Source organism: Vipera berus, assembly GCF_964194415.1.
Source record: "Vipera berus genome assembly, chromosome: 1".
In the NCBI taxonomy this organism is placed as follows: Eukaryota; Metazoa; Chordata; class Lepidosauria; order Squamata; family Viperidae; genus Vipera; species Vipera berus.
Window position 1 is genome coordinate 355510778 of NC_138202.1, and position 24529 is coordinate 355535306.

At 41.9% G+C, this 24529-nt stretch overlaps 1 protein-coding gene across 2 annotated transcripts in view; it reads left to right on the plus strand.

Annotated features, from left to right (window-relative positions):
* Positions 1–24529, plus strand: part of MED13 (mediator complex subunit 13) — a 171985-nt gene that overhangs the window by 16401 nt on the left and 131055 nt on the right. For both annotated transcript variants that reach the window (XM_081346667.1, XM_081346668.1), the window contains exon 3: positions 20070–20238. In XM_081346667.1, coding sequence (XP_081202793.1) covers positions 20070–20238 — 169 coding nt within the window. The remainder of the gene's footprint in view (positions 1–20069; positions 20239–24529) is intronic.

Here is a 24529-nt window from a genome sequence, read left to right on the forward strand (position 1 = left end):
TGGTTGAACTGTAAGCCTGCTTAAAACAGCAAGGAGTTCAGTTTTATTTGAAATGTTTAAATGTGGGTTGGATGGCCACATATCAGGATGGTTCATAGTAGGGTTCCTGGGGCTTGTCTGGATGCATGCTCAGTATGAAAGAGACAGTGACTGGTGTTGGGCTTCAACTTCTTATGAAAGCTGAAGAGAACATTTTGGAATATGCACGACGGAGGATGGTGGTTCTCCATGGGGTTTTGTTCAGTATTATTGAGGGGGGTCTTTCACAAATGTCCATGTCTATGGGGATTCTCAGTCATCCAGGTCATGACTTTCCCAATTCTGCTGTTCAAAAGGCAGCTGGACTTTCTTGGTTTTCTTCCTTGAAAATGTTGATCCAGGAAGCTTCTTCAGTGCAAAACTGTACATGTTTCAGTGGGACCAAGTTTGAAAACCTTTGGATTGAAGGTTGAGATTTGATCTAGAAGCATTTCATTTGAAATCCCATTGTTGTTGTCGTTAGCTGCGAAGTCGTGTCCGACCCATCGCGACCCCATGGACAACGTTCCTCCAGGCCTTCCTGTCCTCTACCATCTTCTGGAGTCCATTTAAGCCCATGCCTACTGCTTCAGTGACTCCATCCAGCCACCTCATTCTCTGTCGTCCCCTTCTTCTCTTGCCCTCAACCTTTCCCAGCATGAGGCTCTTCTCCAGTGAGTCCTTCCTTCTCATTAGGTGGCCAAAGGATTTGAGTTTCAGCTTCAGGATCTGGCCTTCTAAAGAGCAGTCAGGGTTGATCTCCTCTAGGACCGACCGGTTTGATCGCCTCGCAGTCCAAGGGACTCGCAGGAGTCTTCTCCAGCACCACAGTTCAAAGGCCTCAATTCTTTGGCGCTCAGCCTTTCTTATGGTCCAACTTTCACAGCCATACATTGCAACTAGGAAGACCATGGCCTTGACCATACGCACATACTGAAGGATCTTCAGGAAGCTTCTCATCATTTATTTGGTCCTAGTGGCAAGGATTTCTCTTTTCAAAACAAGTGAGTAGAATCACTAGTGCAGAATACCCTGGATCTTGCCTTTTCCTGGGAGAGAAAGCTTGGATTAAGGTGCCAGCTGGCTGCATTGGCTGTCAACATCAAGCCTGGCATAACCACTTGTTTTTTTCCTTTATAGAACCTTTTCTCTTTTCTTTTCTTTTTTCTTTCCTTTCCTTTCCTTTCCTTTCCTTTCCTTTCCTTTCCTTTCCTTTCCTTTCCTTTCCTTTCCTTTCCTTTCCTTTCCTTTCCTTTCCTTTCCTTTCCTTTCCTTTCCTTTCCTTTCCTTTCCTTTCCTTTCCTTTTGATATTTCTCCCCCTCCCCAAGGTCAAGAGTTCTGGGTAAAGAATCTTGATGTCTCTCCTCTTACAGACAGCCATTTACCAGAGGTAATATGAAAATTACTTCTTCAGTTATGCAGCTGATTCTTGGCTGTGGTCTTATTTTATCTTATGGCTTCCTCGCAACAGTGGTACATGTCTCCAGTGGTGGTGGAAGCTCAATTATGGTAATGTCTCCCCTACAGGGATTAAAGTAGGACATCTACACTTACAGCTCATTAGGAAAGCAACTGCGTGTGCGCTGATAGGTATAACAGCAATTGTGTCACACACACACATAGGGGCCCCTCTTCCCCACATTTTTCTCAGCTTATAAAGAGGGCTGCTATGCGTATTTTGCTCTGGTGATAAAATCAAGTGAATAGAATAGATTGATACTCGTTTGCACAATGTGTTTGAAAGATTAGATTTTGGAAATAGTTCCGGCGTTCTTTTTTTTTGTTTTGGTTTGTTTTTGTAGTGGGTTGAATAGGCAAGGAAATAATATGGTTAACCAAAGAATGCGAAGAGTACATCTTCCTCGGGCAGGAAAGAAGCTCAAATTCATTGGTAGAGTAGTAAGTGCTTTTGCAGCCCTTTGTCCTATGAAATTGCTTTATGGTTTTGAATTTTGCTCTCTCTCTGTGTGTAAGCAATTGAAAAGTGAAATTTAAAGACATAAGTAACTTGTAAAACCTTGTTCTTCGCTACACACATGCCACACATTTCTCTGGTTGGAAAATTAAGTGCCAAATCCTATACAGTAGTCTCTTTCTCAGCCCAGTCATATCTTCAGTTATCCTTTGAGATTGATTAAGCTGAGAAAGAGACTGTAGGTAGTCCTTGATTTACAGGTTGGTTTAGTGACTGTTCAAAGTTAGAACTCACTTGCAAAAAGTGACTTATGACTGTTGCAGCATCCCCGTGGTCACGTGATCAAAATTCAAATGCTTGGTAAGTAGCATGAATTTATGAGAGTTGCAGTGTCCCAGGGACATATGATCACCTTGTGCAACTCTCTGATAAGCAAAGTCAAAGTTAGGCTCAATTGTGTGATGGTAAGTCGAGGACTTCCTGTAATCTCTTTGTCAGCCTAATCAATTCCTCAATTATCCTTTGAGATTGATTAAGCTGAGAAAGAAAATACGGGTAGTCCTCAACTTACAACAGCTCATTTAGTGACCATTCAGTGTTAAAATGGCACTGAAAAAATGACTTACGACAATTTTTCACTCTTATGACTGTTGCAGCATCTCTATGGTCACATGGTCAAAATGCAGCTGCTTGGCAATTGACTCATACTTATGACAGTTGCAATGTCCAGGGGTCATATGATCACCTTATGTGACCTTCTGACAAGCAAAGTCAATGGGGAAGCCAGATTCACTTAACAACCATGTTACTAGCTCAACAACTGCTGTGATTCACTTAACAACTGTGGCAAGAAAAGTTGTAAATGGGGCGAAATTCACTTAACAAATGTTTCACTTTAGCAACATAAATTTTGGGCTCCATTGTGGTCATAAGTTGAGGACTACCTGTACTGAATGAGAAATTGGGGAAAAATATTTTTCCCTGTATAGATGTCATGCAATAAGCTAGCTGATGCAAATTTATTCATACGTTATCTTATATTAAAGAGGCCACTGGCACAATATAAGCCTTTGTTGCTTCTAAAAAACTTCAAAGGGCCTCCATAGAGAAGTATGTTGGAACAGGAGATGAGAAACTTCTTTGATTTAGGCTGCCTTTTTCTCTTGAGAACTGTTTTTTCTCTAAAGTAGCTTAAATCTTCAACTTTTCCCTAAATAATTTCATTTTTAATGAGATCTATCTATATCTATCTATCTATCTATCTATCTATCTATCTATCTATCTATCTATCTATCTATCTATCTATCTATCTATCTATCTATCTATTCTTACATTGAAGATTATATGAAAGTCATGTTTCATTTTAGTTAACTGTTCACAGCACTTCAGATGATAAAGAGGAAACATTGGAGTGATTATTTAAGATGCTAGCTGTTTGATATCTTTGTATCCTCTTATGAGCAATTTCCTATTTTTATGGGGAAAACAGTAATGTGTTAATGAAAATTCTCCCTTTGCCATTCAAACAACTGTCCTTGTGTCTGTATATTATATTTCTGTTCAAATATTCTTTCTTTGTTACTTGGCCTCCTAGGTTTTTTTTTTATTAAAAATGTTAAGGTATCATATTCTTTGGCAATTTATCTGGCTCATGTGGAGACATGTTCTGTTCACATCCTGTTCAAAGCAGATTAGAGCTTTTTGCGCAACTACTCTGCAGAATTTCTTTATTTGCTTTTATCTTTGTACTTGCTATGTGTAAAAGCTGGAAAGGTTTCATTAGCTACACCTTCTAGGTTTTTGCTAAGTCAGGCATAACTTATCCATGGTATCGTTACTGAGCAAGGAAAATTAGTCAAAGATGGCAAAGGTGGATTTGGGGCGTCATCACCTTTTTGTCAGAATAGGATACACATATGTATGTATGTATATAAATAATGTGCAGTGTGTTTGTAAATATGCTTTTTTGTTGTTGTTGAAATTTGATAAAACTTCCTGGATAAAAAAATAATTTTGGTGATAATTCCAAACATGTATAATATGAGGCAACAGGGTAAACGTTTCTGAATAAACACACTTTTTACTGCTCTGTATGACATTTGCATTCATTAGGAATGTAGGGAGTGGAAGCTTTTATGGAATTGCTTTTCTTTGAGAACTTGGCAGACCCTATTCTGGAAGCAGTAGTAGGGCACTCTTACTTCAGGTTCCCTTTAAATAGGGAAATATTTTAATTAAGAATTAATTAGCTTTTTGATCTATCCCTGATATTGTAAAGCTCAAGAGTCCTTAGTGGTATGAAGTGCCTTTGATAGAGTTACTTATAGCCCTGCTTGGGTAGATACTTGCTTCAGTACAGTATCCTGTAGCCTAATAAATGTTTCATTTAGATTGCATTATTTGAGGGGCTGCCCTTGTAGACTGTTCAGAAACTTCCACTCATGCAAAACACTGCAGCAAAAGGTACTAGAAAGTGGTGCTATATTCATACAACTTCTGTAAAGCCTCCACTGCTTCACACTTTCAATGTTACAAATCGTCCTCAACTTACAGCCCTTCATTTAGTGACCATTTGAAGTTAAAAAAAAGTGACTTAAAACTGGTCCTCACACTTAATGACTGTCATAGAGTCCCCACGGTCACATGATCAAAATTTGAGGGCTTGGCAACTGGCATATATTTATGATGTTTGCAGTGTCCCTGGGTCATGTGATTGCCATTTGTGACTTTCCTAACACGCTCTTGAAAAGCAAAGTCAGTGGGGAAGCCAGATTTGCTTAACAACCATGTAATTCACTTTATGACAGCTGCAAAAAAAGTAATAAAATTGGGCATGATTTAAACTCCTCACTTAGTGACAAATTCCAGTCCCAAATTGAGGATTACCTATACAAGTAGCCTCGACGTAGGACCACAGTTGAGCCCAAAACTTCTGTTGTTCAGTGAGACAGTTGTTAATTGAATTTTGACCCATTTTACAACCTTTCTTGCCTCAGTTGTTAAGTGAAACACTACAGTTGATAAGGTGGTAACCTGGGTTGTTAAGTGAACCTGACTTTTCTTTGACTTTGCTTGTCAGAAGGTCACAAAAGCAGATCAGGGACACTGCAACTGTCATAAATATGAACCCATTGCCAAGCATTTGGATTTCAATCACATGATCATGGGGATACTGCAAAGATAACTACGAAAAACGGTCATAAGTCCCTTTTTTCAGTGTAATTTTGAACAGTCACTAAATGAACGGTTTTAAGTCGAGGGCTACTTACATAGGACAGTCATGTTTATTTTTCAGATACCTAAAGCTACCTTACTCCATAATGACTCTGGCTAGCATACAGTATTAAAAATAATCGAAAACACCATAACTATATGAGAAAAAAATAAGATATCCATCGGGAAACAGTGACATCCTAACTGTCAACACCACCACAATTATCCCAAGAGGGCCTGCTATATATATATATATATATATATATATATATATATATATATATATATATATATATATATATATATATATATATATATATATATATTTTCCGGCGTATAAGACGACTGGGCGTATAAGACGACCCCCTACATTTCCTGTTAAATTATAGGGTTTGGGCTATACTCGCTGTATAAGACTACCCCTCTTCCAACGCACACTAAATAAAAATTAAAAAACATCAGATTTGATTTTAATATGGTAATTTTAATTCAAATGCTTATGACATGCAGGTGCTTAGTAGGAAAACTGTCACTTATAAACATAAGGCTGTTTGTCATCAAACATGTAAACATAAAACAGTGCAAGTGGATTTAATAATAATAATAATAATAATAATAATAATAATAATAATAATAAGAAGAAGAAGAAGAAGAAGAAGTTGGAGGGGACCTTGGAGGTCATCTAGTCCAACCCCCTGCTAAGGCAGGAAACCCTATAAACCCTGTAAAAAATCACAGACTGCAGCTTCTTCTCCAATTGGTCCTGCTTTCCCTGCGCAGACTAAATGGGAGATCCGCTCCAGGTTTTCCAGCCAGCCCTGTCCCTAAATTTTCAGCACCCGGCGTATAAGACGACCCCTGACTTTTGAGAAGATTTTTATGGGTTAAAAAGTAGTCTTATACGCCAGAAAATACATACATACATACATACATATATATATATATATATATATATATATATATATATATATATATATATATGTATATGTATATGTATATGTATATGTATATGTATATGTATATGTATATGTATATGTATATGTATATGTATATGTATATGTATGGATCTTTGGTCATTCGGGTTTTTCCCCGCGTAGAACTAAAGGTGTAGGAGCAACGTTTCGACGGAATCCCATCCGTCATCATCAGGCTGGTGGCTTCAGCTTCCTTCTTCTGGGAGAAGCATGTGGCTGTTTGTTCCTCTATATTTATTTATTTGGATTTGTATACCGCCCTTTCCCGAAGGACTCAGGGCAGTTTACAGGGTAATTAAAACAAAAAATACAAAAGTTAAAAACAATTAAGATTACAACAGTCCCTGAAAAAGTAAAAAACCCCAATTAAAATTAAAATTAAAATTCTCAGCCTGGGCCAGAGAGCTCGAAGAGCCAGGTCTTCAGGTCCCGGCGGAATGAACGGAGGTCGGGGGCAGCCCTCAGCTCCACGGGCAGCTGGTTCCAGAGGGCAGGCGCACCCACTGAGACGGCCTTCCCCCTGGGTGTTACCCGCCGGCAATCTTTTACCGGCGGCACCCTGAGAAGGCCCTCCCTGTGGGAGCGCACTGGACGAAGGGAGCTTGATGCTGGCAGCAGGTGCTCCCTCAAATATCCCGGACCCTCGCCATTTAGGGCTTTATAGGTCATTACCAGCACCTTGAATCTCACCCGGAGGGCAACCGGAAGCCAATGCAGCTCGCGGAGTAGAGGTGTTACATGGGAGTATCAGGAAACCCCCATCACAACTCGTGCGGCTGCATTCTGCACCAGCTGAAGCCTCCGAGTGGTCCTCAAGGTCAGCCCCATGTAGAGAGCATTGCAGTAGTCTAAACGGGAGGTCACGAGCGCATGAGTGACTGTGCGTAGGGCATCTCGGTCCAGGTAGGGTCGCAACTGGCGCACCAGGCGAACCTGGGCAAAAGCCCCCCTGGTCACGGCTCCTATATGGTCTTCAAAATTGAGCCGGGAGTCAAGGAGGACGCCCAAGTTGCGAGCCCTATCAACGGGGGGTAACACCTCATCCCCCCATCGTTAAAGGTGGAATGGTCTGGTTATATTCCATAGCTCAGACCCTGAAGAAAGAACCAGATTTTCAAGGCTCACTTAAATAAGTCAAGATAGGGTCAGGGTGCAGGCAATCACAGAATCGTGACATTTTATTTGTTGTGGGTGCCTCACCATGCTAAGCTACACATTGTTTGCCTAGAAGCAAGTATTTTCAAAAGCAGGATATTTACTTTGAAATACTATCATCTATCCAGTGGGCACACTAAATATCTACTTAAATCATTCTTCCAGCATCAGGCAAAGACCTTTTTTTATTATCCTAAGCCTTTTCATATTAGTATTTTAAATATATGCTTCATAGAAGATTTTGTTCTGTATTGTTCTATATTATAAATTATTTTAATTAAAAAAACACATAAGGCTCTTAATCTATGGTGCACTGTCCTGGGAGAACTCAGTTTTGAAAGACAGCATATCATTTTAAAATAAATAAACGTTTCTTGCCTCATCCTAACTAAACCTTCTGTGAAGATAAGAAGCATTTCATGCTTGACTTCTTGAATATATTTCCACCTAGAAAGTGATCCCATGATGACTCGGCATTTTGAGACACAGTTTTTATGTGCAAAGTCTGTCTTGGATTGCAAAATTAGTATCTGAAAAATTTGTCCAAAAGAAAGCTTTGGCATAATTATCTTTTGTTCCTTAATTACAGAGAGCTGATGAAGTTGAATGCTTATTTTTGTTGTTGTTGTTGTTAGCTGTGAGATCAGTTGCAACCAGTTGCCATTATAGCCTTGATGAATGAGGTTTGAGTTTCTCGGTTAGGAAACTGAAGCGTTCTTAAAACCTATTTCTGCAGCTGTGACTTTTATATTTCCAACAGCTTTGCATTTCTTACTTTGAAAAACTGCCTGACTGGATTTAATTTCAGTGGTAAAATTAAAGATGTCAGTTGTTTCCAAATGCATTTTCTGGAGCTCGAGGCTTACTGTTGTGCAAATATTCTCATATTATGTGACTAGATTATTAATTATCACATTCTGCAATAAAAATATGTGTCTCTTCTTTAAAGAAAGTAATTTCGTTTCTTAAGTCAGAGATTTAATGCTGTTTTTAAAAATCTATTTTAAGGTTAATGTATATTTTTGTAAATTATGGATTGATTAAGCTCTTTTAGGATATGGCTTTCAATTTATGCATATGACACGGAAGGCTCGAATCCTTGTGGCATGTTATACACCAAGGACTTCTAAAAATGAAATTCTCTGGAAGAGTTGAATTTCCATGATCTCACAGTGGCTTGGCATTTGTGGAAATTAAAATTCAACCCATTTGAAGGATGCTTTTTTATAGAGAACTGCTTTGCATTCTTTTCTTTCTGTACTATGGAAATTACTTTTAACTACCGTATATTCTAGCTTTTTCTGGCTACAGTCAATTACAACTTATAGTTCTATTGACAATCAATTACCATTTATGTTGGACATTTTCAGCCTTTATTAGACTTGTATGTTGCCCATCTTGCCTAGATGACTTTAACCTTAGTTTGCCACTTGTGATGGTCACAATTCAATGCAATGCAAATTAATTGATTTCAGAAGTAAAAGGTAAATTGATCATTCAGTTCTCCAGCACAGGAAAAAAAATGTTTGCCTGTGACAGATTTGCCTTACATAAAGTAGGTTGCAATTTTGTAGTAGTTACGCTGTAAGAAATGATTACCTAATCAACCTTCCAAAGTGAAGAACCATATTAAAATTTTGTTGTTTTTTTTAAATACGTAATCAAATGAAAATTTCCAGGTGTGTATGTTTGGACAGGAGGATAGATTTAAATCTCTTCACAGAGAACTTTATGTGCCAACATAGAATGTGGAAATTAAAGTACAAAGTGCAGTTTGGGTTTTGCCATATTTTATTATGGATGTTTGCTGTTGCTAAAAACACTTGCGCTGTGTTTGCAAATCAAGGGTGGAAGTAAATTGAAAGATTAGTATAATGTTCTCACCTTTTTCAAAATGTTTCCTTGATTGATTGCTAGCTCGATTCAAATACTCTTTCTTGTCTTGGGGTACTTTTGAGGTGAGTAAAATAGAAAAAAAAAGTTTTATTTCTGGGCAGTTTTTTAAAACTTGCTGCAACAATGAGTATACATGGGGCTGCCCTTGAATTGTACCCCTGAAGCTTCAGCTATTCCAGAAGGCAGCAGTGTAGGCACTGTTGGGCATGGCTTGGTATGCCCATGTAACACCTTTGCGTTATGAGCTGCACTGGTTGTCAGTTTACTTCTGGGGGGCTGGTTGTTCCTATGAAGTCCTACAAGGCAGAGAGCCTGGCTAATCTAAAGACCACCTTTGACAGGGGTGTCAAACTCAATTTCATTGAGGGCCGCATCAGCATTGTGGTTGCCCTCAGGGGGCCAGGTGGATGTGGCCTGGATGGGTGTGGCCTACTGGGTGGGTGTGGCTAAAGTGTGTATGGCCTACTGGGCGGGCATGGCTAGAGTACGTATGGCCTACTGGGTGGGCATGGCCAGCTCTACATTGTTGGCATCGAGGGTGCCTATGGGGGCCTGGGCAGGAGTGGGACAGATCTGAGGGTCTCTGGCAGAAGGAGGGTCTCTGGGCCAGGGCCAAGGCAGTGGGGGCCGTTCACTGTTTCCAGGATGGCTTCGCGGGCCACATGAAACCACTTCACGGGCCAGGTCTGGCCCCCGGGCCTTGTGTTTGACATGTCTGTCCTATAACATCTGCTGGGCCAGTTTGGTCTGTCAGGGTTGGAGCACTCCAGACTCCTTAAGTTAAACAATATCCATCTATCGGCATCCTGGCTGTGTGCCTTCTCTGTTGCGGTACCTGCCCTATGCTGGTTTTTCAAAGGGGCATAAAGAGTTGGCTCTTCACTCAGACCTTTAGGTCAGGGGTCTTCAAACCTGGCCCTTTTATGACTTGTGGACTTCAACTCCCAGAATTCCTCAGCCAGGGGTGCCTGGCTGAGGAATTCTGGGAGTTGAAGTCCACAAGTCATAAAAGGGCCTGGTTTGAAGACCCCCGGTTGAGGTGAAGATGATTGAAGCCTCCTTTTAACTTAGGTTGCTTCCATTTGTTTCTTATTCTTCCATCTCTACCCTTTCTTTGTTTCTTGTTTTTTGTTATCTTGTTTTCATGGTTTAAATCTTTTGTAAACAGGAAGTCATTAATACATGTAAATACAGAATAAAAACAAACAAACAAACACACAATTAATAGAAATCTCCCAGATGACAATTGGGATCCTTTGTAAAAGCATCCTAGAATAGTGGTGATTTGTTTGCTTGTTTGTTTGTTTGTACAATTTATTAGCCATCCATCTTACCGCAAGGCAACCCTAGCTGGCTTATAATATTAAAAGATAAAACTGTACAAAACCTAATGACATAAATACAATACTGTTAAAAAAATATCCAGGTAATGGCTTAATGATCTCCCAGAAGAGAAGGGGTGAAGGAAAGAAATCACAAAGTAGAACGATTGCAGTAGCAAGACTCGCTGCCTGGTTTTTCCAATTTAACACTGCTGGATGGTAGCTCAACACTAGACAGTTCCCAATGCCAACAGGGGATAGCCATATTTTTAAAGGCTTCTGGAAAAGAAGGGAGGTAGGCTGTCCCAAAGGTGGGGATCTCTCATAGAAAAAGCCCACGGTTAGGGTTAAGTGCCAGAGGGTCAGAGTTTGTTCAGGAAAGGTGATCTTTTAAATAGGTCTTTAAAGGCAACAGCCATCACCTTCCCTTGCATCTGAAACAAACGGGCAACCAGTACAGCTCCCTCAGCAGTGGATATAACAGGGCAGTATGTTTGTAACCTTTCATTTATACCAGCTGAATTTTTTGGGTGGCTTTGAAAGGCTTTTGGAGGAAATTGTAGTACTGTAGTGCATGTAGGAAGCAGATAGCTCTTAGCAGTAGCACTTAGACTTATAGACTGCTTATATACTTACATACTGCTACGTAGTGCTTTAAGCACTCTCTAAGCCCGACATGTGAAACACAAGGCCTGGTGGCCAGATCCAGCCCGCGAAGTGGTTTCATGTGGCCCGCGAAGCGATCCTGGAAAACAGTGAGGGAACGGCCCCCGCTGCCTTGGCCCCGGCCCAGGCCAACCAGGAGTCAATGTATAATTTCGTGGTGGCCATCTATGCTGAAACACATTCAGTCTTAGCTCCACAAGGTTGTCTGGAAACCGCAAGTGACCAACCCCTGCCACGTAGGCCCTGCCCCCTGGGCAGGTATCATCCTTTGTGAGATGCACCATCACCTGGAAGTGGCCAACACATGGACCTGCCTACTTTGGGCAGGCTGGCAGCTGGGCAGAGTTGCGCTTCTCTTCAGATTCGTGCCACCCAGCTCAGCTTCTCGGCGCTGTGAGGAGAGCGCCCCGCTGCCTGACGAAACCAAGCAGGCTGGGTGGCATCGCACTTCTCTTTGGATTTGCACTACCTGGCTCAGCCTCTTGGCGCTGTGAGGAGAGCGCCTTGCTGCCTGCCAAAACCAGGCAGGCTGGGGGCTGAGCAGCTTTGCGCTGCCTGGCTCAGCCTCTCGGCGCTGGGAGAAGAGTGCCTCGCTGCCTGCCGAAACCGAGCAGGCTGGAGGCTGGGTGGTGTTGCATTCTTCTTTGGATTCGCGCTGCCCTGCTCACCCTCTCGGCGCTATGTGGAGAGCGCCCCGCTGCTTGCCGAAACTGGGCAGGCTGGAGGCTGGGCAGCATTGCTCAGGTAACGTCAACTATCACGCTGCTCATAGCATCCCTTCCCCCAGAGCCCACCAGGTTGGATATGTGAGGTAGGGGAGGGCCATGTGCTGCCTACTTCCAGGCGATGGTGCACTTCTTCATTCCTCCCAAAGGGTGACACCTCCCCAGCTGCATTTCTTGCTTGTTTTTCTCACTCCCTCATCTCAAATATTTTCCCACCACTCTGTTCTTAGGGAAGAAGGGAGGGAGGGAGGGAGGGAAGGGTCTGAGGGAAGTCCTGCCCTGCTGCCCTTTCACCATCCCCTTGCCCCCTCCTCCTGGCCTATCCTGGGGGGTCTCCCATCCTATTGCTAAGGAAGCTTTGGATACAGAGCCAGGTCTACTTACGTGGAGAGGGAGTGGGCCTCCCTCTTGACTTTGCCCTTGTACCCATCATGAGCAACCTGGCTAAGGAGAGCAAGCATAGCAGCAGCAGCCCTGAGGAGGAGGTAAGTGCAGCTGGGCGCCCCCTTGGGGAAGTGGGTCTGCGCTTAGTGCCATGGGTCTTTGAGGGCTGGGCATTTGACCTCTGCTGCCCAGGGCTCCGGATGTCAAGTTTCCAACGTATGGGCTTTTCAAGTGACTGTGAGGCATTGTTTACCTTAAAAGTCCTTTATTAGCCTAATACACCGGCAAATGCTTGCTCGAAGGAAGCTAGAATCTGAAATCTCCACCCCTTGCACAATATATTAAAACACAATTCTCCACCTTTCTAATTTTGTCGTTAATCATATTCTCCAATTAATTTAAAGAATCAGTTTCCCTTCCGTTAGAAAACCCGCCAAGGTCTTATCTTCTCTAGTTAGAGATGGCCTTGAAAGGTGCAATCCTACTCATCCCCCCTCCCAACCTTAAACTAAATCTCTTGTCAAGCAATAACATTCGATGTTAGCAGCATTGACATCCGGCCCCCCTTGCAAAAAGGACAGATCCTGTAATGTAAACAAAACACAAGTTAAGAACTGGCTTTTGGTTTGTTGGGGTGTTTCTCATAAAACCTTTTGATAAGTCTGTCAGCTTTCACATCAGTAGATTTCACTGGGCAACCTGCATCACTTTCCAGCCCCCCCCCCCCCCCCCCCCGGCATGGCCTGAGAGGAACAGTGAGGCTTCCAATGGACCATGCCTTGGCACTTGCCCCGGTCCACCCCCTTCTGCCAGAGACCCACTCCTGCCCAGACCCCTATAGGCACCCTTGACGCGAACGATGTACAGCTGGCCATGCCCACCCAGTAGGCCACATGCACTCCAGCCACCCCCACCCAGTAGGCCACATCCCCCCCCCGAGGGCAACCGCAATGCTGATGTGACCCTCAATGAAATTGAGTTTGACACCCCTGCTCTAAGCTGTTTATAATGACAGCACCTTGCCCCCAACAACCTGGGTCTTGCATTTTAGCGACCTCGGAAGTATGGAAGGCCGAGCTGGCTTGCAATGCTGCATTCTAACCACTGTGCCACCACGGGGCATGAGTGATGGGCTTCAGTGTGTCTTGTGCCAGATAAAATCACAATTGGTGCACTGGCTGTAGCATAAAAAGGCTGTCTCAGCCACAGTCTCCCATCTGCTCCTCCAATGAGTATGAGCAATTTTATCCTCAAAATGTTTAGTCAGTTAAGTGTAACACATACTAATAGGCTGTTTCAGACCGTTCTTTTTTTTATTAAATTTGGACTAGTGCAGCTGCATGATACCCTACAAATCAGGTGAGGCAGGGAAGCCACCTGCTGCCTTATCGGCCTTATAAGTTCAGATTTGAGCTCATAACTCTTTGTGGTTGCACTTTTCATTTTTTCCCCCCTAGCATTGCTCTAGGCATCTCTTCATCTGAGTCATTTTCCGTTGCTTTTTAGAGAAACACGAAACTGATTAGCATTGATGGGCAGGGAGAGAGACCATTAAGGCCAATCTTGGCCAGTACCTTGTTCACCTCTGTATTTCAGAGGTTAACACAACATTTGACTGGAGTACCTTTGAGATCCTTGAGTAGTTTGGAAACCCTGTGGGTCCATCAAGTGCTCAAGTGGGCCTTCTCAATCACATCTTCCCGCGGAGCCTAGTGGATTCAGTCAGCTCCAACTTTAAGTGATTGTTTTTCTTCTCTTCCCTTGTAACAGTGTGTTTCCATTTTTATTCGAATGATCTCCTTTGCACAGAGGCTCAAAATTTGCATCTTGTCTTAGTAGGCAGCCATTAGTGTTTTCACGGCCCCTTGCTCTAAATCAGTGGTGGCGAACCTTTTAGAGACCGAGTGCCCAAACTGCAATCCAAAACCCACTTATGTACCCTCGGGTGCCGGGTGGGTGTGGCCCACTTGGTGGGTGTAGCCAATTGGGTAGGCGTGGCTGTGGTGGTAACGGCAGACTGGGTAGGACTAAAAAGTTCAACCAATCAATTCCAACTTTGCGAGAACTTTTTTTCCCCGCGAGAAGTTGAAATTGATTGAACCTTTTTTTTTTTTTGCACACGGCGGCGGAGGCCTAAAGCGAAAAGGTTTTATAAAACCCAGCTGAAGGCCTGGGGTAACAGTGCACATGCCCACATAGAGGGCTCTGCGTGTCACCTGTGGCACTCGTGCCATAGGTTCGCCACCATGGCTCTAAATTGTTTCTGCCATTCTGAGGACTTAAAGGATAATATCTCTTGGCGCGTAAGGATGTGAAACATCCAGCATCTAAAGAAGTCTGCATTTTAGGGCCTACTCCAAAGCTCTCCATTGGTAAATTTCCACTGGTTACCTCTTTATACTACCTGAGGAAGGAGAAAGTCGCTTCTCATATTGTGGCCTACAGCAAACCAAAACGTACGCTGGTTATAAGTTCATTATGACTTGAGACCGTTTTCATCTTCCATGTTTCACTGAGCATTTGAAGGAGAGGGTTTGTTTGCTGGTGGACATCCTTTTTTTTTCTTCAGAGTGTTGCAGTGGCTTAGGTGCTGGCTTAGAAACCAGGAGATGGTGAATTCTAGTCCTGCCTTAGGCATGAAAGCTGGATTGGGCCAGTCGCACTCTCTCAGCCCAACTCACCTCACAATTTGTTGATATGGGGAAAATAGGAAAGTGTATGATGTATGTTTGCTGCCTTGAGTTACTTATAAGGTAATAAAGGCCAGGATAAAAGTCAAATCAAATAAATAAAGCACCCTTGATGCTAACTTACTAAACAGCTCAGTGGTCAATTCACATACTGTGGTTGAGATTGTCTGTGCAGAGAAATTGCTGCCTATCATGTCTATTTTTTTTGTTGGCTACTTTTTCTTCCCATAATCTCTTAAAAGTTTTTCCTGCTGGTGATGACTGATTTTATATTTGCAAGTATTCAGGCTAATGGAAGAAGGAACAGTTTTTCTTGCCTCTGAGCCCAGCATGAAACAAGTTAAAAAAGACAAATATAATTTCTTTCCAACCCGGAAATGCTGTCTTCTGTCAATTCTTAACTGTAATGTGCTTTGGTGACTAGTGATTTTTCTGGTGTTCCACACGTTTGCATAGATACTGTGAAGCAGACAAAATCCTAGTGGAAAGGATTGATTTGGATTGTATGTCCCATTAATTAAGCGACTAATGCTCATATTGTATTGTGGACTATGATTCCTGGTTTTTCATATCTTCAGGTATTATTTTAGTGTCCCATAACTGTCAGCAGTGATGGTGAACCTATGGCACGCGTGGGCACACCTGCTGCCGCTGCTGCCGCCAGCTCACACAGGTCCATTAGGCCGCCCAGAGCGGCATCCCCACCCAGCACAACGGAGGCGAAGTAGCTGGCTAGCAAGCTCAAGTAGAGGTGGTAGAGCACGCCCCCATGCGCTCGCTGGCCTCTTGTGTGCAGGGGCTGATGGCGTCAGGCAGCAGCTGCCCCTGCCTCACCTTGCTCTGCAGCAATGGCACCCCCGCCCTACCCCCTGCCTCTCCCCACAGGACAAGCCTCCTGCCCACAGCCCCACCCACCAGAACACCCCTGGATCTTCCCCAATCCTGCCCAGCCTCCACAGGCATCCCCCCCTCCATGAGCAACATCAAGGTGGCCACGCCCACCCCAGCCAAGCCCACTCAGTCTGACGTGACCACTGCAGCCACACCCATCCAATGGGCCCCCACCCCGAGGGCACCACAATGCTGATGCGGCCCTGGCACTTTGTGATAAATAAGTGGGTTTTGGGTTGCGGTTTGGGCACTCGGTTTCTAGAAGGTTCTCCATTACTGACTGTCAGCCTTCCCAGGTAGATCAGATACGAAACACGACCAGATGTGCTGAGTCTACTTTATAGGTAGTCCTCAACTTACAACCATTCATTTAGTGACCGTTCGAAGTTAACAAAGGCACTGAAAAAAATAATGATTTATGACTGTTCTCCACACATAGAGCCGTCGAAGCATCTTCGTGGCCATGTCATCAAAATTGAGATTCTTGGCTCATTTTTGTGACAGTTGCAGAGTCCTGGTGTCTTGGTGATCACCTTTTGCAACCTTCTGAAAAGCAAAGTCAATGGGGAAGCCAGATTCATTTAACAACCATGTTACAGCTAAACAACGGCAGTGATTCACTTAACAATTGTGGAAAGAAAGATTGTAAAATTGGGCAAAACAACTGTCTCGCCGGTCATCAGGACTACTGTATTGTGAGGCTACATTGATATAATCCTGCAGGTTTGAAAATACAAAATCTGTCATCTCTTTTTTACCGTCTGATAAATTAGGGAGGATTCCTTTCTGAATCTCTTTTCTCCACCCTTTATGCAGCTGAGGGCTTTTCCCTCTCTCTTATCTGATACTCACCCAGGCACATCTCTTTGCCCCATCTCCCAAAGTCTTTCCACATACCATTACAGGTATCCAAGCTTTTCTTGTGGACAATGCTTGAAGGAAATACGAGTAGTCCTTGACTTGCAGCAGTTCATTTAGTGACTTTTCAAAGTTACAACGGCATTGAAAAAGTGACCTACAACTGTTTTTCACAGTTATGACCTTTGCAACCTCCCCCTCTTCACGTGGTCAAAATTCAGACGCTTAGCAGCTGATTCGTACTTATGACGGTCGCAGTCTCCCAGCATCATACAACCGTCGTTTGTATGATAGGCAAAGTCGATGGGGAAGCCCAATTCATTCAACAACCAGGTTACTAACTTATTAACTGCGATGATTCACTTAACTGTGGCAAGGAAGGTTGTAAAATGGGGCAAAACTCACTTAACAAATGTCTCGCTTAACAGTATAAATTTTGGGCTTAATTGTGATCGTAAGTCGAGGACTACCTGTACTAATAAAACCGAAGATCAAATTGTATCCCAATTACGTTGTGAGGATGCTCTTCAGACTCTGCTTTCAAGGGTTTTTTCAGGGATTTTGAGCAAGCTCCAGGATAAAGCTGGCCAGCCCATAATATCATAGCTATCCTGCCTGAGTGAGTGGTCTACACTCTGAACAATTCTGTGACATTGCAGAAGATGCTTCATAGGACATAACAGGCAAGCTGTCTTTCAGGAAAGCTTGTACTGAGTAACTAGGTTTGAAGAGTAGTGATGTAGAATACAGCGGGGCCTCAACTTAGAACCACAATGGAGCCCTAAATTTCTGTTGCTAAGTGAGACAGTTGTTAAGTGAGTGTTGCCCCATTTTTATGACCTTTCTTGCTACAGTTGTTAAGTGAATCAACCACAGTTGTTAGGTTAGGTTGTTAAGTGAATCTGTCTTCCCCATTGACTTTGCTGGGGATCATATGACGCCAGAACACTGCAAGTATTATCAATACGAGTCAATTGCCGGGCGTCTGAAATTTGATCACATGACTCTGGAGATGCTGCAACAGTTGTGAGTTTGAAAAACTGCATAAGTCGAATTTTAAAATGCTGTTATAACTTTGCACTGTCACTAGATGAACTGTTGTAAGGTGAGGACTACCTAGAACAGGTAGCTTCAATCACTTGAAATGATGCATAGTTATTGTGTTTTTAAGACTGTTGAGTTACTCTTTTTCTTTTGCAGATAGACAGTGAGGCAGTGACCATGTCATCTACTTTGATTAGGGGTTTGAAACTTCTAATTTATAGCAAAATAAAATGTCTTTAATGCTATTCTGTCCCGCTTCAGTTTTTGAAAGGGCTCTTCCTGTCTGGCTCAGTGTACAGTACTTTTTTCCATAGGGAAATCTTAACTGATCCTTGACATTTGACAAATTTAATTATTGAGCGAGGCTTCTGGCTTGTTAATTTTATGGCATGTTTGGAGCTACCTTTACTGTTATGTTTATGACTTGTGTTTCAAAAAAAAATGGTAATGGCCATGAAATAACTAAAAGGATGTTTACAAAAAGAGTGTAACTTTTGCCAGTTTTTACAAAAACATTAACAATAATTACTGGTTTGCAGAATCTATTACTAGCCTGCTGGAGGCTGGGAGTGGAAAAACAATATTCTAGGTTGCTGGGCACAGAAAGGAGTGCAATACAGGCAGTCCTTGACTTATAACCGTTCATTTAGTGCAGACATGTCAAACACAAGGCCCGGGGGCCGGATCCGGCCCGCAAAGTGGTTTCATGTGGCCCGCGAAGCCATCCTGGAAAGAGTGAGGGAACGGCCCCCACTGCCTTGGCCCTGGCCCAGAGACCCTCCTTCCGCCAGAGACCCTCAGATCTGTCCCCACTCCTGCCCAGGCCCCCCCATAGGCACCCTTGATGCGAACGATGTAGAGCTGGCCAGGCCCACCCAGTAGGCCATACGCACTCTAGCCACGCCCACCCAGTAGGCCACGCCCACCCTGGCCATACCCACCCGGCTCCCTAAGGGTTACCGCAATGTTGGTGCGGCCCTCAATGAAATTGAGTTTGACACCCCTGATTTAGTGGCTGTTCAAAGTTGTGACAGCACTGAAAATAATGACTCATGACTCACTACTGTTGCAGCATCCCTGTGAGCATGTGATCAAAATTCGGATGCTTGACAACTGTCATTTATTTATGACATTTGTAGTGTCTCAGCGTCCCATGATCAACTTTTGTGATCTTCTGACAACCAGATTCAATGGGGAAGCCAGATTCACTTAACAACCATGTTACTAACTTAGTTACTGCAGTGGGTCATTTAACAGCTGTGGCAAGAGAAATCATAAAATAGGGCAAAACTCACTTAACAACTGTCTTGTTTAGCAATGGAAAATTTAGGCTCAGTTGTGGTTGTAATTTGAGGACTACCTCTAACCAAAAATTCAAAATTGGTACTAGTTGTGTACGCATGTATAGTAATGGGATATTACTGTTGCTCTGCTATCTAAGCATTTTTATGAGCATTGGTGAGGCTGCATGGACATTAATTAATTATGATTGCTTTGTTGAATGTGCTTGTTATTTTCAACCTATGAATTCATAAATAGTAATATGTTAAGGGAGCCTCTATATTCAAAGAAACTTATAATACAGGTAGTCCTTGACTTACGTTTATAATGGAGCAGGGATTTTCTGTTATAAGTCATTACAGCCACAATTTTGAGGCACCAACATGACTGGACCTGATTCTGTAGCTTTTTTTTTTTTTGGTGGCAGTCATTCAGCGAATTTGGTGGTTATAAAGCAAACAGTATCAGTATCACACTTTATTGGCCAAGTGGTTAAACATACAAGGTATTTGTCTCTAGTAACAGATGGAGTTAAGCAAATGTGGCAGTCGTTAAGCAAATTAATACATTCCTGTGTATTGAACCGTGGCAAAACAGGTCATAAAATCGGGTATGTCTTATTTAATAACCACCTTGCTTTGCAATGGAAATTGTGGTCATAAATCGAGGACTAGTTGTAGTTAACAATGAAGGAAAGCTTGAGTCTTTGTCTCAAAGAACTTGTAGTTTAAAATCTAACAGTGGCTGAGAAGAAGAGATGCGTTCATACTACACTGACATGGCAAATCCCTGACACTTCTGCTTAGACCGAAAGATGATTTTTGTTCAAGAGACCAGATTTTGCTGACTGTCAGAAGGCCACAGAAGACTCCTTCATGTATTTATATTTCAGGTGGCCTCTGTATATATTTAAACGTAAGCTATTAGGATGGGTCTTACTCAAGTAATAATATTTATTAATCTTAGTCGTGGTGGTTCCACTCTTAGCTTCTGTTGAAAGCCTCGTATTAATTTTAACTTTGTTTAATCCCTGCAGATGAGGAAGACGGTGTATGGGAAAATGGGCTTTCCTATGAATGTCGAACTCTGCTCTTCAAAGCAATTCACAACCTGGTGGAAAGATGTTTAATGAACCGGAACTTTGTCCGTATTGGGAAGTGGTTTGTTAAGCCTTATGAGAAGGATGAAAAACCTATCAATAAAAGGTAAAGTATCTTACGATTTTTTTCCTGTTTTCTTTTTCTCTGTAGCCTCTCTCTCTCTCTCTCTCTCTCTCTCTCTCTCTCTCTCTCTCTCTCTCTCTCTCTCTCTCTCTCTCTCTCTCTCTCTCTGTGTGTGTGTGTGTGTGTGTGTGTGTGAAATTACAGGTACTCCTTGACTTACAGCAGTTCATTTAGTGACAGCACTGGAAAAAGTGACTTATGACTAGTTTTCACATGTTGACTGTTGCAGCATCCCCATTCAGATGCTTGTCAACTTTCTCATCTTTATGACGGTTGCAGGGTCCCGGGGGTCATGTGATCCCCTTTTGCGACTTTTTGACAAGCAAAGTCGATGGGGAAGCCAGATTCACTTAACAGCCGTGTTACTGACTTAATGACTGCAGTGATTCACTTAACACCTGTGGCAAGAAAGTTTGTAAAATGGGGCCAAATTGACTTAACAACCGTCTTGGCTTACCAACAGAAATTTTGGGCTCAATTGTGGTCGAAAGTCAAGGACTACCTGTAAATAGAAAAAAATGGGAATAAGTAAACTGATTTTTTTCTTTTTCTTTTTTTTTTTATTGAAAAGTTTTAAAATACAGTTTTCCCTTAAGAAACCCCCCTTCCCCCTCCCTGCTCCCCCCCTACCTTCCCCCAACCTCCCTCCCTCCCTCCCCCCCTCCCTCCACCCTCCCCCTCCCCCCCCCCCCGGACTTCCCAGAGCTAAATACAAGGTATATATATAAAAAGCAATCATAAACAATCATATACTAACAACTATAAGTTCTAAAATCCATCACTCTCTAGCTTATATAGGATAAGACACACCTTAACAATATTAAATGTATATAAAAAACTAGAATAAAAAAAAAAGAAAAAAAAACGAAAGAAGACTTATTCAAATGCTACATAAAACTTCTTAACCCTATACTTGTTCTGGATAAACTCAATCCATTTTCTCCATTCCATAATATAGCGTTCTTGCGAATGATCTTTCAAATAAGCCGAAATCTTCGCCATCTCTGCCAGGTCGGAAACCTTTAAAGTCCACTCTTCTATGGTTGGCAGTTCCTCTTTCTTCCAATATTGGCCTATCAAAAGTCTTGCCGCCGTAATTAAGTTCAACATCAACTTAGTGTCCACAACTGTAGCGTCTGCAATTATTCCCAACAAAAAAAGTTGCGGACAAAACTTTATCCTCTGTTTAAAAATCTTCTGCATATTCCACCAGACTTTTATCCAAAAAGCCTTAACCTTTTTACAAGTCCACCATATGTGGAAATACGTTGCATCTTCATCACCACACCTCCAACACTTAGGCTGATAATTCGGATACATACTTGCAAGCTTTTTAGGATCTAGATGCCATCTATAAAACATTTTGTAAAAGTTCTCTCTTAAATTTTGAGCTTGTGTAAATTTTACGTTCCTCACCCAAATCTTTTCCCACATGTCCATTGTAATAACTTCCTGGATATTTTGGGCCCATTTTATCATACAGTCCTTAACAAGCTCTGTTTCCGAATCAATCTCTATCAATGCAAGGTATATCCGTTTAATATGTGCTGACCCCTGATTTCTAATCTGCTTTATCAAATTTCCATCAGTCATTGTAAATCCATTTTTCTGGTCTTCTTTCCACCTGGCCTGTAATTGAATATATTGAAACCAAGATTGAACAACCTTCTCTTCTTGCAACTGATTTTTTTCATTTAGGTGCAAATATTACTTGATAGAACTGATTTTCATGTTTTTTCAACTTCCTGGAGTAAACTCTGCTTCTGCAACCAGTGCTTTTTTTGTAAAAGAAAAAGGTGCCGGAACTCACACATGTCATACAACCTGCCTTGCTACCCTACAAGGTTCCATCCAAAAAAGGTGCCGGAACTCCGTTCTGAGCGTTCTATGAGAAAAAAAGCCCTGTCTGCAACTATGCCTATATAAAATCTTATTTTAAGTTTTGCATGTGCTGGTATCAGTCAAGGCAGAGTTGCTTTTGTATCCTTTCCTTGGACGCTGTCATCTCAAGAGTTACAGTTCTGAGAAGTGATGCAAATAAATGCCATGCAAACGTCTTTTATTAAAATACTTTTTGGAATCATGACAGTAATGGCACGTAGCTATATGAGTCCATTCAAAAATAAATGGAAAAGGTCATAATGTGATTGAACTTTTCATTAGAATTGGCTGCAGGTCCACAGGAATTTGAGGGCTTATTCACAGTTTTATGATTTAACTGAGAAAATATAACTGTATCTCTATTACTTTTAAATTTAGGAACATAGGAACTTACTTGTCTTCCGCTGTCCGCCAGGTGTGACCTTCATTGGCTTTGTTTTAATGTCATTGTAAATTGAGTTTATGGATTCTTGCATCTGTTCACTGCATTTTTCTTTGGGAAAATGCAAAAAGTAATTTGTGGAGTTCTTTGTATTTGGAAAACGGGATGTTCTGCATACCTTTAGAATGTTCCTGACGGAAATTCATTCATTTATTTCATTCAGTGCCTCCAGAAGCTGTGAATGCTCCAACGCTGGAGGTTTTTAAAAAGAGATTGGACAACCATTTGTCTGAAATGGTATATAGGGTTTCCTGCTCGAGCAGTGGGGTTGGACTAGAACACAGGTCTGCAACCCGCGGCTCCGGAGCCGTATGCGGCTCTTTCAGCCATCTCTTGCGGCTCCCGGTCCTCTGCCACGTGCAGTCCAAAAAAAAAAGTGGGACTAAAAAAGTTCAACCAATCAATTCAGATATGCAGGGTAGGTGCATATCTCGCCTTGCATATCTTGCATATTTTTTGTGGCTCCCAGTTTTTCCTTTTGTGAGGGAATTGGTCTCGAGTGGCTCTTTCACTGTTTCAGGTTGCTGACCCCTGGACTAGAAGTTCTCCAAGGTCCCTTCCATCTCTGTTATTTTGTTATTCTGCTAATTATTTTGTTAGAGGTTACCATAATTCTTACTGTAAATTGTGCAAGCATGAACTCTATCTACGTTGCTGAAAGTTCATTGGCTGTTAGTTCCTGATGTTTCTTCAGTATTTTAGGATGAGTTCCTAAGAGGTTTTTTGTGTGGGTATGGCAAAATGCTCACTGTGAGAAATATGAAGCAGGTTTTGTCTATGAGTTCTCTTGCTCAATATTAAAAATAATAATAATGCATGCACAATTTTTATTTCATCAGAATATGTTAATAATGCCAATTATGGTGTTTTATGAAAATTCAGTTATAGCCTGCACTGATATTAACCTGGCAAAGAAATATATAGTTATGATTTTCTTCACAATGAATTCTTAACTAATTTTCACGTGGCATTCTTCAGTATAGTTTAATTTGGCAGGGTTAAGTGCTGTTTGTGTATAATAGTTGTTTTATGTAATTTCATTTCTGAAATTACTTTTGGTTTTTTCCCCTAGTTTTAGATGGCTTAAGGTTTTTTCACAAGTAAAGTATTGATTAAATGGGCTCTCTATTTTAAGAAGAATAGGAATAGGAACAAGAATAGAATATTTTATTTGGTCAAGTGTGGTTAGACACACAAAGAATTTGTCTCTGGTATAGAAACACTCAGTGCACTGAGTAAGAAGAGATTTTTTAAAATTAAAATTAAAATGAATGATTTTATAGGTACCAAAGATGTTAAGCACCTAGCATTGCCAGGGAGATAACTATGCAGAGTTCTTTAAAAATAGTTTATATTTATTCATAGTTTGGAAGTTAACAGATGAAAGAATCTGGGCTGACACAGTAAGCAAAATATATGAGGAGTCTAAAGGGACAGATAGTCCTCGACTTACAACCAAGATTGGGAACAGGAATTTCTGTTGATAAGCAAGATGGTTGTTAAGCGACTCATGCCCAGTTTTATGGTCATAAAAAGTAATAGTAGTTAAATGAATCATGCGGTCGTTAAGTAAACTCAGATTTCCCCACTGACTTTGCTTCTTGGAAGCTGGCTGGGAAGGTCGCAAATAGTGATCACATGACCCCAGGATGCTGCCAACCATCATAACTAGATGTTGGTTGCCAAGCCCCTGAATTTTGCTCACATGACATGGGAATGCTGTAACAAGTGCAGAGGTTGGTCGTAAGTCACTGTAACTTTGAACGGTCATTAAATGAATAGTTATAGGTAGAGGATTATCTGTACATAGAACAATTAACCAGTGGAACAACCAGCCTCCAGAAGTGGTGAATGCTCCAACACTGGAAGTTTTTAAGAAGAGACTGGACAACCATTTGTCTGAAATGGTATAGGGTTTCCTGCCTGAGCAGGGGGTTGGACTAGATGACC